The 16,851-nt window shown below is 44.3% G+C and overlaps 1 protein-coding gene across 2 annotated transcripts in view; it reads left to right on the forward strand.

Moving 5' to 3' along the window:
- Window positions 1-9,352: 9,352 nt before the first annotated feature.
- PCYT1B (phosphate cytidylyltransferase 1B, choline) overlaps window positions 9,353-16,851 on the forward strand; it is a 39,986-nt gene continuing 32,487 nt past the window's right edge. For both annotated transcript variants that reach the window (XM_083884906.1, XM_083884907.1), the window contains exon 1: window positions 9,353-9,489. In XM_083884906.1, the coding sequence (XP_083741032.1) occupies window positions 9,388-9,489 (102 nt within the window). In that variant the 5' untranslated portion in view covers window positions 9,353-9,387. The remainder of the gene's footprint in view (window positions 9,490-16,851) is intronic.

The raw sequence follows: 16,851 nt of genomic DNA on the forward strand, positions 1-16,851 counted from the left end.
AGTAAACTATGAATGACAGCAAGATAGTAAATTCACCTGTACTATGTCTACCTCAAAATGCTTAAACATTATTGTACTGCTGTTAAGTACAGACTATCTTTGTGGAGAATTGTGTATGTGTGCATGCTACTCAAGATATGAGTGTATATGTTCTATAGTATGTTTCCTACAAGCACAGAGTATTTCATTATCTTACTTTTAATCCTTACATTGTTTCTGAATTAATGCACATTATCCCTAAATTAACTTAAAGTTTTCCTTCTGATTTCATCCAGCTCTGTCCGCTTCTACAGCTGCTTATTAAACTGTGCTATGTATGTGACATTTCAACAAGAATTATTTTACTGTTTGGGGGACTAAACTTCTAAAGAATCACAGATTCCATAAATTAAAAAAAAAAAAATCTCATTAATATTTTACATTACATCTTTGCTTTCAAAACTCTTCACATGTAGTTAATTGACAGACATATGAAAAAATAGATGCTTCTCCTTGTGTTTATCAATAATGATAATGAAGACATTTATGTTAAAAGGGTAAATTCCTTGCTCAGCAGGCCTCTAAATGCCTTTTGTTCACTACACAGCTCTTTTTAATTTCCTACCTGAGTTACTTGCTAACAACAGGATGAAGAGAATAAAATTGTTATTAGGATGTTAAGGCTATAAAATAAAAACGTGAAATACAATAAAGAACATACACTAATTTCCATTACAACAGAAAAAGTCTATGGAATGAACATTCAGAGGCACTTTTTTTCTTTCTTAAACAAACACAATTCAATTCTGATTGCAGTTAAATTACAGCAAATCCTAGTAACTGGACCAGAATTGGTGGAATTATGCTAACTGGAACAGAGAGCAGAATCTCATCACCTGCTTGCCTAATACAATATTCCTATTCAAGCTTAGAAGAAAAGTACAAAATATTATAATGTACATTAAATAGGGAAGACAAGTGAGAGCAAACTCACAGAAAATGAGCCCTCACATAATTATAATGTCTAAGAATTAAGTCTGATGCCAATGGTATTCAAGAACATACAGTTATTGCCACAGCATGAAAGTCTCTGTTTTAACTACTTTCAGCACTCTCTCTTTACAATTGCACAAAAATGAACAATTAATATATAAGCAGAACATTATTGCAGAGAGGCTGTTACATTTCAAGACCTGGCTGAAGATCAAATGTGCTTCCATGGCTGAATACTCTCAGCATTCGCTATTTCATATCCCTTTGGCCAAAAGGAAGACAGCATCATGAGATGCTGAAGAGTCTTTTTGTAATCCTGACAGCTCTGGTGCTGGACTGGTGCTGGAGAAGGCTGTGCTCACCCTGTGGGGAAGCAGCAAGGGCCAAGTGCTCCCTGCAGCAGGGGAGCCTGGCAGAAAGCTGGGGCCTTTTCCCCCAGCCTGAGGACTGTGAGCAGGGCAGCCTGGAGATGAGAGTCAGGATCAGCCAGGACAAGTCCATGGTGATGAAACTGGCTCAAAACAAACCAGAAACACGACTCAAGGTCAGGTCTGGTGATAGTAACCTGGGTCAGATGCAGCCTAGGGATCACCAGGCAAGCTGTAGAATGATCTGAGTTTGAAGGAACCTTAAAGGTGATCTACTTCCAACCCTTGTGTCACAGGCAGAGACACCTTCCACTAGACCAGATTGCTCAAAGCCCAGTTCAGTCTGGCCTCGAATACTTCCGCTGGGGAATCACCAAACAAGTCCATTGAACAAGGCAGGTTCCAGGTCAGGCTGGGGAGCCTGGGGCGCAGCTGTGGCTGAGCTGGATGGAGACCAGCACTCCCACAGCTCAGCTCCAGCAAGGACCAACAGCACAGTCAGAACTCAGAGCCCATGAGATGGAGGGGACCCAGGTGAGGCTTGGTCAGGGCTGTCAGTGCCCTCACAGCCTTGACAGCAATTCCCATTCCCCACAGGCAAGGTGTGTCCTCACACCTGACCGCTCAGAAGGGGGAGGGGGATTTAGTTGATGCAGGTTGTCTGTGGATAACTTTATGGACACTCAACCAAGGCAGGGACAATGGCCTAGAAAGGGGCCACAGCAGATGGAACTAGAGGGTGGCAGAAACCCTATAGACCAGCCCCAAGGGACTGCTAGGTGGGGTCTGAGAGGAGGTTCACTCAGGAACTGTGGGTAGACAGGGGCCAGTACATGAGGACACTAAAGTCAGTCAGGCTGATGGCAGAGGGAGAATTGCAGAAGATCCCACACAGCCGTGGGCCAGGCTCCTCTGTGCTCAGCTCAGGACTTAGGAAGGTCTGATCTCGCTGTCAGGGTGCAGCAAGGGGCAGCTGCTCCATGAGGACAAGGAGACAGTGACATGATATGGCTGGCGGGGGTGAGGGACTTGATACCCAGGGTTACATCTCACACACCCAGGCAGGGTGAGCTGTCAGGCCTGACCGAGAGCCCAGATCACCATACAGGATTTTGGACCTGCCTCATCACCACAGGCAAGGTAGAAACACAAGTCAGGTCAGGCCTGGCAGTGGTGTCTCCTTGTGTGTCACTGTTCCAGTGGCATCTGATCTTGCTTTCCAACACTAGCAAGTCACAAATTTTTATTAATTCAAGTCCAGCTTTTGATTCTTCCTGTGGACACTAGCAGGAGAGTAACTGTGAACCTGAGAGAAAAGGTCTTTCCAGTTAAGTTTGATACTTGATCTACCTTAGTTTAGGCAAAATGGATGAAGCATTTACAGTAAGAGGCATTCAGATAATAACTAGTAAAAACTATACTAGCTCCCAGATAGCCATTTTCCAGTGCATAGAGTAGATGTTTTGCTTCAAATAAAATGTGTCTTTACCCAGATTATGGAACTCCCCAGTTATTAAGTTTCTGGTACCCAAAATATTAATGTGAACCCCTAACAGTCACTCAAATGCAGTTTACATTATGATTTCTTATGTTTCACTTGGTAGGTTTGCATTTGGAATACTATGGGAAAAAAGCTGTGAAGGCACTTGTGTGAAACATTGACAAATGGAAAGATAAAAGTTGACAGGAATAGGGGAGAAAAAAAAATATTGGAGACTTGTAATCCTGGAAAAATAGTGTGACAGAATACTGATGTTCAGTCCAAGAAGTTTGAAATTGAGCTGGTGGAAAAGGAAGGCACCAGGGAGATTGAAAATGCGTAGAAGATTGAAAATGGGTAGAAGTAAGTGCAATACAAATATGTTCAAGAAAGGTAGTCTTAGCTTTGTGTGGATTTAAGAAGATTGGAGTGCTTATCTGGAAAGCCAGAAGAAGAGAAAAAGGGATAGAAGGGATAACAACACAGTTTAAGTGTAAATAGTAAAGAGATTTTTCTTAAATTATATTTTATCTGTAACAATAAGAAGGAGGGCAGAGAATATGAATCATTTAAACAAAGTTTATACTGAGATATATAAAGTAGAGAGATCTGTAGCATTCAGCATTGTATTTCTTGTAGCAGTAAAGTTGCAACTGTAGTCCTGTGCTTGCACCACTCTGTAAGAAATCTACAGAGAGCCCAAAATAAAGCAGGGAGGGTAATAGAGAGATTATAACATGTGACCTATGAGAAATTATTGCAGCTGGGACAGTTTAGTCTAGAAAAATCAAGAGATGTAACAAAAGTACCAACCTGCCTGCTGAATGTCAGCTCTCTACTCCAAATCCTCAAACTATTGTTTCAAAATCTTAACCACAGTAGTCATACAGAAGCCAAGGAGAGTAAATCTGTTCTCTGTGTCCAGTAGCAAAAGCAAGCAGTGGCAGTAGTTTGCAGCAATGGAGGTTCAGATTAGACTTTTAGAAAAACTTTCCAGTAAGAGTGAACAGTGTTAAGAGTGGATTAAATAAATAATTTGGGTTCTGGGAAGGAAAGTACTGACAGAGGTTAGCTAATATAAGTGCTTTCTAACCTCTGAGCATCCATCAATAAAGTGTCACTACTGAGAATCCCTCAAATCCCTCAACCTCCCCTAGCAACATTTACTCATTAAGTAAAAGCTCGATTATTAAAATAGCAAGGAGAATCTAATAACAGAACAGAGTGACTTAACATTTCCCACACTAAGTGACCATCTCTCTGACTCGGGAGGAATGAAATGAAGACAGATACCCTCTTGGTCAAAACCCAACCATGATTTCTCACTGTTTTCTTCAGAATTGCTTATAAAAGTAGTTCATGAAAGGGCAAGAACAGAAAGAACCTCTCCCAAAGTTGGGTAACCGTACTTATTCAAAACAGTGCTACAAAGCACAGATGATTGGCATCACCAAAGGCCACTATTTTCAAGAATTTGTGTATTTCAAATTATTTACATGTAAACTATACCAGAATTAACATGACATTTTTAGTTAAAGTCTTACATAAACACTGAGTAAATTCATTCTATACAAGTATCCTGAGAACATAGATTTTATTAACTATCACATCTTTGCTATGGAATTGTGGAAAGAACAGGTATAAAATCATACCATACCAAATACCATGTTATTACTTTTCAAAATTTATGGACTCTCATTGCATACAGAAAAACTTTGTGGATTTAATCTGCATACATTTTATAAGACTATTTCATAAATAGTAAATATTTTTGATTTATTCTGACAAAAAGAGGATAGTTTATAAGCATTGTGCATTCCACTGGAATGATGAACTGCTCTTAAAAATTAATTAAAGCTACAGTATCAGCCAACATTACATGGAAGCAGCATTACATGATTGCTGTTGGAGGCGATGAAAACCTATAGGCTGTAGTTTAATCATACATTTCATTCTCTACTTTTTTTTCCCACCTACACAGGAGAGAAAAAAACCTCAACCATTGTGGGGTTTTAATCTCAGTCTAAAAATGCATGATTTAACTAATTGATCGTCTCAGCAATAAGATATATTTTTCTGCTATTTCTGACTATTAATTCTAGCATGTCTAGAATTAGCATGACATTGATAGATACATAGATACATAAATACAGGGATTCATGCACACATATATACATACATAGAAACACAGTATTTTAGTAAATCTGCTCCAGACTTAAACAATTGCTTCATCTTGCAAAAGCTTGCAATTGACCTTATGAAATCTTACAGTTAAAAACTTCAGTATCTAAAATACATCCATTGAAGCAAAATTTATTAAAGCTCATGGTTTAATATTCAGTAATTTATTCTATTATGTTTTCTTGTAGATGCTTGGCTTTGAAGTCAAACATTATTTAACCACACTTTTTTTTTTCAGAGTTTCCTGATGACTTCTGAACAGAAATTATGTGAGGGTCTGCTTGTTTTCATTTTGACTCAATTATAAGTCAGGAGACCTTTGCAGCCTCTCTCAGGCAAAGATCATTTTAAATGCAGCTTCTGCTGTGCTAACTGGTGCTTGAGATCTGTGAAGCTCAGAGAGGGATCATACTTTTAGTTTAAGAAATGAGAGGACTTAAATGTAACATCTAAACATGTATTTTTAAAAATTTTTATAATTACGTGTTGCAGTTTGAGAACTGAAGTTCTGTATTAAAAAACCCCAAACCATAATGTTTCAGGTGGAACCTTCCTAACAACTGAGGTTTTTCCCTGTTTGGTGCCTATTCAATTCAGACCTTGAAATTAGTGGTAGGAGGATTGGGATCACGGTTTCCTGGCTTGTTTGCCTGTAATTTATACACCCTGGGACAAGATTTTTATGCATCAGATGTGTATTCAAACCAAGCAGCTGTTGCAAAGAGCTCACTCATTAAAATCCATGGTGATGTGTCCCTGTTACTTGTGAAGAAAAGGCAGGAGGCTGCCCAGGAGACCATGATCAGCCTGGCACAGGATATTGGTTACAGAAAAGAAATTAGAGGCATGAACCTCCCCATCCATGACTCTTGCTCCACTGTTCTTTTAAAAGCTGGCTGACTTGTAAAGATTCACAGAGGACCATCTGTTGAGCTTTTCCAATCAAACCGACTTTGTATTTATTTATTTTAGAGAGTAAAGAAGACACACTCCAGACTTTTGAAAGTTCATTTAGCCCCAACAGCTAGAAGATGCAATTTAGGATACCTTATTCAAGATATACAATATGTTGACTAAGATTTCTAGACAAATTCCATTTGGACAGACGTGACAGAATTCTCTCTGCCATTATTTCAACTTTCTCTATCTCTTGTAATGAGGTACACAATATTTTTTTTTTCATGCTCTTCAAACAGAAGGACAGAATACATAAAGTATTTACCAGAGAAGGAAATTAAATAAGCAGCATGAAAAGTATTCCGCTTGCACTTTGCAATTCTGGCCCAGCTTAGATAGGTGATAACACTACTGCAAGAGAGACATCATTCTGTTACATGTATATGGAAAAACCTATCTGCAGAGAAGATGAATCAAAATGCAGCTGGAGTCAATAGCACACTCTCAGCGTGAAAGCAAAGATGAAATTCGGCCTTTCATACTCAAAAGAAATAGAAGGCAAGGGAATTTACATTTCCAGTATATTGGCAATCATCCAGCTTCAAGATAGTCTGCTTTCCTTTCATCTCTATTCCCATGCACCTGACTGGTCAGGGAGAGCTGGACACTCACCCTGGATACGTCCATACCTGATGCTATTCCTTCAGGACACCAGCACCAAACTCTGAAGAGCTGACATATGTGGCTGCCTTTATAAAAGGGCTGCCTGCTACCTCTGGCTGCTCCAGTCCTCCAGCATTGCTCATCTGTGCTGTCCAAATATTCTTCTAACAGCGTAACACTCCTGCAAATATTTTTCCTAAGAAAATGAGCTACAAATTTCAGGCCGAGTGCTGCATTAATCATGGTTTAATCATTTCCCTTGAGTATGCTTTCCATAATGTGTGAGTAGTTCTTGCAGAATCACTGATAAAGGAACTTACTTAATAAGGAAAAGATTCAGCTGTGAGATTCACTTAGTTTGGCTACTTGTTTTTCTTGCTTTCTCACCTCTTTTGACGTGTATTTTCCTTTTTTCTTGACAGCTGTCTCATTCTTTTGACATTCTCTTCTCTTTCTACTTTCTTTCTCATCTCCTCTTATTTACTGATCTATCCCTTTTCTTTTCACCTAGTTCATACGTTTTTGTATTATACTTGGTTTTCTTTGAAGATGTGCAAAAGATAAATACATTTGAAATTTAGGACTCAAGGGGAAAGACACTGAGGCACAATTCTCTTGAACCTTCTCATGGGTCTGGATGACCTTAGATGCTCATGTCCTCTGATGAAGTCTGATTTTTAAAAATTTACCGTGCCCACTGAAGCTAATTACTACTGAAATCCACTTTCTTGATTCTGTCAAGGTTAACAAGAGCCTTTGGAGCCTCTCTGTTGTAAAAATTTTTGGCTTTATATTATCTTGGTCATATTCTCATGCTATTTAAGGGTAAGAAGGATGATAATTTCACTTCAGCAGTGTAGAAGCTACAGTTGTGTGTGTTGAAGCAGCTGTACAGCACAACCGAAGATGCAGTCGTGGCTCCTGGGTAGGTGTCAGCCAGGTTCCACGTGAAGGGCCTGGGAGCTCTGGATTTGCCTATGATTAGAAGCATTTTGCTGGATTTATGCAGTTACCAGCTGCTACCATTACAGCCCCATGTTCTTTATCCACCTCTCGGCAGAACAGAACGGCGCTTTTACCAAAACTGTTATAACAGCTTTCGCTAGAAGCCAATTAATTTCTCCAGCACCAAGAATTTGGTTCTCCCAGCACTCTGCTCCTCCCGGGGCGGGGCGGGGCGGGCGGTGGCTCCGGGCACCCCGCGGTGCACGGGAGCTGTCCGGTCAGCACCGCCCGCCTCCGGCTGAGCCCGGACCCGCCGAACCCCCCGCGGGGGCCCTGGGGGCTGCCGAGGCCCCCCGCCCGCTGTGCCGCCCGCCCAGCTCGGGGCGGACACGGTGCGGCCCCTGGTGTGGGCTGGCTCCCGAAGGCCCGCCCCGGGCACCCACCGCCCCTGCCGTGCTCGGGGTTGGGCCAGCGGTGCCCTGGGCCAGGAGGGCAATGGGATCCTGGGGGGCATCAGGGAGAGCACTGCCAGCAGGGCAGAGAGCTGATCCTGCCCCTCCACTCAGCCCCAGGGAGATGAGTGTGTCTGGAGCGCTGTGGACAGCTCTGGGCTCCTGAGAACAAGAGAGACACGGAGATCCTGGAGTGGGTCCAGGGATGGCAACAAATACGATTAAGGGACTGGAGCATCTCTCTAACAAGGAAAAGCTGAGGGAGTTGGGCCTGTTCAGCGTCTACAGGAGATGACCTAGAGGGAACCTCGTTAATGTGTATAAATATCTAAAGGGAGGGCGCCAAGAGGACGGAGCCTTTTGGAGATTCCTCTCGGGGCTGCCAAGCTTAGGACAAGAGGCAACGGGCAAAAACTGATGCACAGGAAATTCTACCCGAACATGAGGAAGAAGTTCTTTACTGTGCAGGTGACCGGTCAGGGGAACAGACTGTCCAGGGAAGTTGTGCAGCCTCCCTCACTGGAGATGCTCAGGAACCTTCCGGCCGCAGGGCTGTGCTCTGTGCTGTGCCCTGAGCTGTGCCCTGTGCTGTGCCCTGTGCTGTGCCCTGAGCTGTGCCCTGTGCTGTGCCGTGTGCTGTGCCGTGTCCTGTGCCCTGAGCTGTGCCCTGAGCTGTGCCCTGTGCTGTGCCCTGTGCTGTGCCGTGTCCTGTGCCCTGTGCTGTGCCCTGTCCTGTGCCGTGTCCTGTGCCCTGAGCTGTGCCCTGTGCTGTGCCCTGTCCTGTGCCCTGAGCTGTGCCCTGTGCTGTGCCCTGTGCTGTGCCCTGAGCTGTGCTCTGTGCTGTGCCCTGTCCTGTGCCCTGAGCTGTGCCCTGTGCTGTGCCCTGAGCTGTGCCCTGTGCTGTGCCCTGAGCTGTGCCCTGTGCTGTGCCCTGAGCTGTGCCCTGAGCTGTGCCCTGAGCTGTGCTCTGTGCTGTGCCCTGTCCTGTGCCCTGAGCTGTGCCCTGTCCTGTGCCCTGAGCTGTGCCCTGTCCTGTGCCCTGTGCTGTGCCCTGAGCTGTGCCCTGTGCTGTGCCCTGAGCTGTGCCCTGAGCTGTGCCCTGTGCTGTGCCCTGTCCTGTGCCCTGTGCTGTGCTCGGCCCTGCCCGGCCCGGCGCTCGGAGCGGTCACCCCGCGGTCTCCCCTCAGCCGGGCCCAGTCCGGCCCCAGAGACTCGCGGGGGCGGGGCCCGCCCGCGGAGCCGCCGCGGGCAGCGCGCGGTGGCGCGGCGGGGCAGCAGCCAACCAGGAGCCCGCATGCAAATGAGCCCGTCCCGCCCCGCCCGCGCGGAGCGGGGCGGGGCCCGCCGGTTGCCGTGGCGACGCGAGCGGCCGAGCCCCCGGGCGGCTCCCGGGGAGACCCCCCGCGCCGGGCGGGCCCGGGCGGCGGCCATGCCAGTGCGTGCGGCCGGTGCTGAGTCAGGAACAGGCGCCCCCAAATCCCCCCCCGAGACCATGGAGGAGCTGGAACACACCTGCCCGCAGCCGCGCCTGGTGAGTCGGGCCCGGCCGCGGCCCACCCGCTCGGGCCGCCCCGGGCGCTGCCGGGCCGGGGGCGAGGGGGGGAGCCCCTGGGCGGCCGGTGCCGCCTCACGGCGGGTCCGTTTGTGCAGCGCCAGGGAAAGGGCGAGCGAAGGCTGTCCGAGATGGGCTGTGCCGTGCCGTGCCGGAACTCGGGCGGTGCGGTGGCAGGATTCCCGGTCTGCCCGTTAAAGCCCGGATCCCCCGCGCTCCCGACGGGTCCTGGCGCGCCCGGGCACCGGCGCGGCTGCCGCATGTGTGCGGGTGGCGGGAGGAGCGCGGTGGCCACGCCGTGTCACCGTCTGAAAGGCTGCCCGTTCCCAGTAGTGGATGCCGAGGAGCGGCCCGCGCTCCCAGGAGCCGGTGGCGGGCAGCGATGGCCGGTCCCAGCCCCTCCCGCCGGGAATGGCCCCGGGGGCTCCTCAGGGGCCGCCCGGCCCCGCTCTGCCCTCGGGCCGGCTCTCGGACGGGTCACTGCACCTAGGAATGGCAAATCCCGCTTTTCTCAACTTTGAGAGTCCGGTGAGGAGTTGCCCGTTCGATTCAGGATGTGTAAGGAAGAAGAGAGTGTCGGAGAGCTGCGGTTCTTGGGAGGGGCAGGAGAATGAGGGAGGGCCGGGAAAGTGACACTTAAAGTAACTCCTCTGATGTTCTTTGCTTAAAGATTGCCTTAGACGTGTAGGCAACTTTATAAGGCTGCTGTACCCCAAGAGTTCAGGATCTGAGAGCTGTCATTCTTTTCATATGGTCATTTAAAATATTTCAAGTGTTTCTTTTCTTCTTACTTAAAATTGTTATTATTCCCATGAGGAAAGATCTTTCCTTACACCAGCTTGGTATGCACCATTGGCAAGGTGGTAGAAAGTTAATAATAACAATACATAATTGCAATCACAGAATTGTGGAGGCAGTGTCAAGATGTGAAAATGCAGGATGTATGCAACAGTTTAGTACTGGAAATTAGATCATTTAACACCAGAACTCAGTGGCAGTGCTAATTAAAACATATTTAAACATCAAACTTCAGTAATTAAATTCAACACTATAGTTGAGACATTGTTCTGATATGACAAGAAATAGCAACAGTCATTGGAGCTGACCTAAATTAATGTTTTCTTCTTGCTCGTGTTATAATTAGATTCAGTTTTAAGAAGACTGTTAATTTGTTCATGGAAAGCTTTTGGAGCCATTTTAACACAGAAAGTTAGCTCAGGTGTAGTTATTGCAGTGTGTTCGTACAGGCTGTCTAAGATTTCTCTGTCAAAAGCTCAGATATAACAACCTGCTTGAATGTATTACTCTGTGTAGTCTGACATTTTAAAAGATTTTAAAGAAAGGAGTGACAATATGATACCAGCATTTACAGTATCATGCATTTTGGTATGATTTCTGTGGAAATTAGGGTGACAGAGTACATGAATGAAACATGAATTCATTATAATGTTTTGGATCTTCCTGAGTACCAATAATGGACAATGGAGATGTTTTAAATAAATGTTTGTGGAAAGTGTGTCTTTATGAAGTGATACCTCATCAGTCATCAGATCTGTGTTACTTTCAGGCTAAAAAAAAAGTTTCCTGGTGAAGTATAGTGCAATACACTGAACTCAGAGCATGGGGAATGAGGCAAACAAGTGCAATCAAGCAGTGTCTGAAGTGAGAAGAATTAAGGGCAGGTGTTCTGAAGAGTTAAAAGTGAATCACCCCTTGGCAGATGGTCTGATGACATGGACATCAAGTTCTATCAGATAGCTTTTGAGATCTTCAGTACTTGGTCAGATCTCATCCTTTGAAGGCAGCATGTGCAGTGGTGGGCCAGTAACCGTCAGCGTGATTATTAATATAAAGGAAAGAGGTGTCTCAGATAACATTTTAGTATTCTTTGGACCTCAGGATGACACCTCAGGATGGCTTTGGTACCTCGGAGTGATATAACTGCTAGCAAGTCTGTGATATTTACAGATGACTTTTTAATGCTGTTCATTAGTTCTCACACATCTCTAAAATTAATTATCTGGGCTTTCAGGTTATATATAGGCTAAGTTGTAGGAAGCAGTTTTTCTTGGGAAAACACCTCAAATTTTAGAAAGTGGAAAGAGCTTGGGTCTTTTCTGAAACTGTTGTCCTTTTCATTGAAACAGGAATTATTTCTTTAAAGTCTTAAAACTGTGAATATTTTTAATGCATATCTGCCATTAGACCTGTGATTTTAGGGTATGAAGTGTGCTAGCTGGTCAGGAACTGTTACATTAGGACTAAAGAACCTGTGTCCTTCAAAGATCAGGAAATCAGGGGACATTGAAGGCAGTTCTAGGATAAGTTTCAATGTGTATTGAAACCTGATGTTTTCCAGTGCCTGGTGCTGTTGTAATTATAATTTGCCATTAATTTTTTCCCAGGACACTCTGTGCATTTTCTTAACCAGCTGGAGCACTAATGAGCATTTGTGTTGCTTCATTCAATTCCTCTGCTCCATCTCTGACTTAATCTTTGCCTTCTTTATGTTCTCAACTTCCATGTGTCTTAATGCCAGGAAAATGTCTGAGTGACCCCACATACCTTGGTCTCAATACACAACAGAGAAACAAACTCATCAGAATCACAGGTTTTATCTGTAGTGGTGATTTTAGAAGTTTTGTAGTCAAGAAAAAAACCCCTCACAAATAGCATTTCTCCAATCCTGGTTTGCATCCTTTTGCATTTATCCCTTTTCTTATCTGGACCAAACTACTGTCTTAGGCCACTTTGTCATCTGATGCAGTCACATTCATATTTTAAGCCTCAAAATAACCATGGTTTGGTCATGGGGGCCTTCTCTGTTTTCAGTGGGATAAACATGACCTCTGGTCATACCGTGCCACACATTCATGGTGTGGCAGTTGTCCCTGGATAACTTCCAGTGAGCTGCAGAGTGTTGCTGGGCTGAGGATCTCAGCCTGGGAATCCTGCCCTTAGGGTTTGCCTGTGTGCATCAGTACTAAAATGGAAAGCTCTTAGTTTGACTAAGAGATGCCATAGCAGGCAATACCGAAGAGGAAATACAAAACCTTCTGAAATTATTGGTTTGTTGTTTTTTTTTTTAATAATTTGGGATCAAGATTTGTCTTTGGTCCCACGTGTCCCCCAATCCTCCTTGAAGGATTGGTGTGTCCTTTGAAAATTACTAACCGTCACCTGAAAGAAACAAACAGCCATTTCAGCACACTTTGTTCAGGAAGACAGTTCCACGCAACATCTTTCATGAAAGAAAACAATGGCAATTTATAAGAACAGTGCTGCAGATAAAGCAAACCCAAATACACATTACTTGAAAACAAACTTCAGAATGTACTGTTTGGTCTCATCTTTCCGTTGAACATGCTGAGAGCTTCTTTTCCTTGTATTTCACGTCTGTCACCCAACACAGTCATCAGCAGAAACATCTGGGAAAGCAAAGTACTCTTAGGACCTGGGAAGCAATGTCTTACTTCCAAAAGTGTCAGCCTAACTAAGGGTTAGATAAGCTGAGGGAATGCAGGGCAATGCAATTTACATTTCCATCACAGTACATAATTTAAGAAACCAGATAAGCAGAAACCCACCTGAATTACCTGGGGTGAACTACAGGGGAGGAGAGGGAGTAGACTGGTAGGTATGTGGTTGGTTTGGCCTGTGCTTACAGGCACATCCGTGGGTAGAGGACAAGGCAGGAGGAATTAAGCAGCAGTTTTCATTAATTTAAAATGAATCTATCTTTTAGATGACGTAAAGAAGCAGGTAAGTGCTTTTTGTTCTGTCTGCTCTGCCCTAGACAGTGCTATCCCCGAAATATGGGCTAATGGAGGGTACATGACATCCATACTGCCCTCAGATGTCTGTTCTCAGGCAGCTGAAGCTGTGGCCAGCTCTCATTTCTTGTACAGGAGGTGGCATTGGGGCCCTGTGTGGAAGTGCCCAAATAGTTTATTGGGGACATTTTTCCATCACCATTGCAAGGACAGACTAGCTGGATACTTGATCTGTCCATATGGCAGATAAAGCAAGTTCTGCCAAGGCACTGCAAGTGCCGTGGCCATTTGAGGTTCACCTTTGCAATCCCAGCACTGCTCCAAAGCCCAGATTTACTTCTGTAGTGCTGTGAGATTCAGAGGCTACAGGCTTTTATAGATCAATAGGAATTAGGTATTAAGTATCTTGGGGCCACTGAATCTACAGTGCTTGGAGAATGAGACTAAAGAACAGCTGAATATGACATCTCACATAATTTTAGGTATCAGCTTTAGCCATTTTGTTTATTTTCTTGATTTTTTAGAAAAGTGAGAGTACATGCATTCAATTTTTTTCTAATTGTTCAAGTACATTTGGAAAACTTATTTTTTTATTTTATTGAAGAGTAGAGGAGAACATTTAGTGTTTGCACGCACTGGAGCTTATAATGGTTCAAAGAGTCACTCTACTTCTTTAGACAATTTCTTGTTGCTGATGTTAAGCAATGAACTCAAACACAAAATCTGAAATAATTGCAAAGAAAGTGTGCATGCCTTGGATTCCTGTATTTTCATCCCTTCATATTTACAAAGAATGTTTTAAGAGGTTCTGATGCAACCCTTAGAATCATTTCAGTATTTTATTTCCATGAGCTTTCATAGATCTTCATATTCATCTTTCCTATATCACCGGAAGGCAATTTTAATCAGAGGAGCCAATGATTAATGTAGGGAGGGTTTATTGTGGTTAAAAAGTGTCCCATGCATCTGTTTCTCTCTCACGTGATGTTATGACAGGGGGTCTGCCATCTGTTTACTGTAATGTGGAATTAAGCATAAATAAATATGTAAATAGCCTTACATTTAAGGAACCCAAAATTACTTCATTTGACTGAATATTTATTTGGTCTTTTAGAAGTTTGGGGTTTGCTCTGGATTAATTTTCATTTTTATAAATGTTGGCTACTATATAAAACCACAAACCCATAAAAATGTGCCAAGTGTGGTTTGTGCTTGGGGACATGTAGCAATTTTTTCTGCACTTAAAAAAAAAATAGATTGCCCATAGACATGAAAAATCTGCTTAGATTTCCCCTTATTACATCAGAGGACATGCAGTTTATATACGTTCTGAAATGCTACAGTGCTGCAAAAACACCTTGCGATACATATTTGTCAGATACACAGAACTACAGATGTCTTTTCAGGAATCAGAAATGACCCATAAACACAGGGAGAAAACACATTCTAAATTCTGCATTCGGTGCTTGCAAATGCAGTGATATTTTAGAAACAGGTTTTATTAGGAGAATATTACCAGCTTCTTAAACTGTGCTGTGGCCATTACTACAAAGGTTTGTATCATATCTTTAAAAATAAGTGGAAAAACACTGTAAATAGATTCTCTCTGCTCCCTCCCCAGGAACACAGACAACATTATATTATAACATACGTATAAAATGTGAAAAGAACTCAGCACATGCTTGGATGTGGAGCAGAAGAAATACAGAATTAGGAGGCAAACACTGACTACACAGGCAAGAATATGTGCAGTGTATGCTCACACATCCACAGTCGTACACAAACACTCAGTACAGCCATAACTGTCTATCCCAGTGTGTCCTTTGTTTCCATGTGATCTGAATTCCTGTTTTACACACATGCAAACAGATGGTGTAAGGTGAAAACCTCTTGAGAAAGGCACTGGATAAATCAGGGATCTTGTAAAGAAGCCCATTGCCCTCCCTATGGGAAAATAGATCTTCCCATAGTTTTTCTGCTGGCAGCTGAGGAACTGTAGAATATGTGTTTGCTGTGCAGGAGGAAAAAAAGGGGTTATTTTGCTTCTTCATAGCTCTATATTCTGAGTAATGGTTTATACAAAATGCTGTCCTACTTCTGGCATGAAATGATTGATGAATGTAAAGTATCTTTGTAAAAGAAGCACAAGTAGAGATTGATTATTGTGCCACATTCACCCAGTAGTTGAGCTGTATGACTGAGTTGCTTTCAGAAGATGAACCCTTTCCTGTGTTAAAGCAGAGTTGGGTTCTTTTAGCCATATATCAGGTGAATTTGCAAATGGCACCAAGTCGGGTGGTTGTGTTGATCTCCTTGAGGGTAGCAAGGATCTACAGAGAGACCTGGACAGACTCATCAGTGGGATGAGGACAGTTGCAGGAGCTCTGTAAGGGAAAGTGCCCAGTCCTGCCCTTGGATCACAACAACCTCATGCAACATTACAGGCTGGAGTAGGAGTCACTTGAGAGCTGCCCAGCAGAAAGGAACTTGGGGTGCTGGTCACCAGCCAGCTGACCATGAGCCAGTGTGTGCCCAAGGTGGCCAAGAAGGCCAGTGTCACCTGGCCTGTATCAGCAATAGTGTGGCCAGCAGGACCAGGGCAGTGACTGTCACCCTTACTCAACACCGGTGAGGCCACACTGCAAGTACTGTGTCCAGCCAGTTCTGGGCCCCTCACTTCAAGAAAATACTGAGGTGCTGGAGTGTGTCCAGAGAGGGGCAGCAAGGGTCATGAAGGGTCTGGAATGTGTCCTCGGAGGAATGGCTGAGGGAGCTGGGTTTGTGTAGTCTTCAGGAGGCTCAGGGAGAAGCTCATTGCTCTCTACAACTGCCTGAAAGGACAGTGTAGTGACTGGGAGCTGGTCTCCTCTGCTGTGCATGCAGTGACTGGCTCAGAGGAAATGGCCTTAAACTGAGACAGAGGAGATTCAGACTAGATATTAGAAATTTTTTTTTTCAGTGTTATGGTGGTCAGACATTGGAATAGGTTGTATAGGGATGTGTAGAGTCACCATCCCTGAAGGTGCTCAAGAGGTATCTGGATCTGGCACTGGGTGATGTGTTTTGGTGGTTATGGGCTTACAGTGGTAGTGCAGGGTTGACAGTTGGACTGGATGATCTCAAAGCTCTTTTCCAACCTTCATGATTCTGAGATTCTATACAGTAATGTACAAGTAAGAAGAAAGGCATCGTAGACATTCAAAACACAGGAGTTGATGTTATTTCGCTGAATTGATCAGTAAAACACAGAGTGGCATTAGAGCAGTGGTTACACATTTTTGGTCTGTTGACCATGGCCAACCTTCAGCATTACTCCTGGGCCAGCAAGCACTTGCCACTGGGCATTGAGTTGCAAACACTCCACAGCCAGTTTGGTTCTTGGCCATGGTGTCTGCAGGCTGATGATTGGCAACTGGTGCCCCTTTGAAAGAGCCACAAGCTTCTTTATCCTGGAAAGCTGTGTATCCTTCCTCAGTGCTGGGCTGTCTGACAGCTTTACTATCTGTAGCCACCAGGACAGAAGAACATCCAGGCTCATGAGCTTCACATGCTCTGGCTGCAGTTTGTC

This window comes from Zosterops lateralis, assembly GCF_965231275.1.
Source record: "Zosterops lateralis genome assembly, chromosome: 2".
Lineage (NCBI taxonomy): Eukaryota > Metazoa > Chordata > Aves > Passeriformes > Zosteropidae > Zosterops > Zosterops lateralis.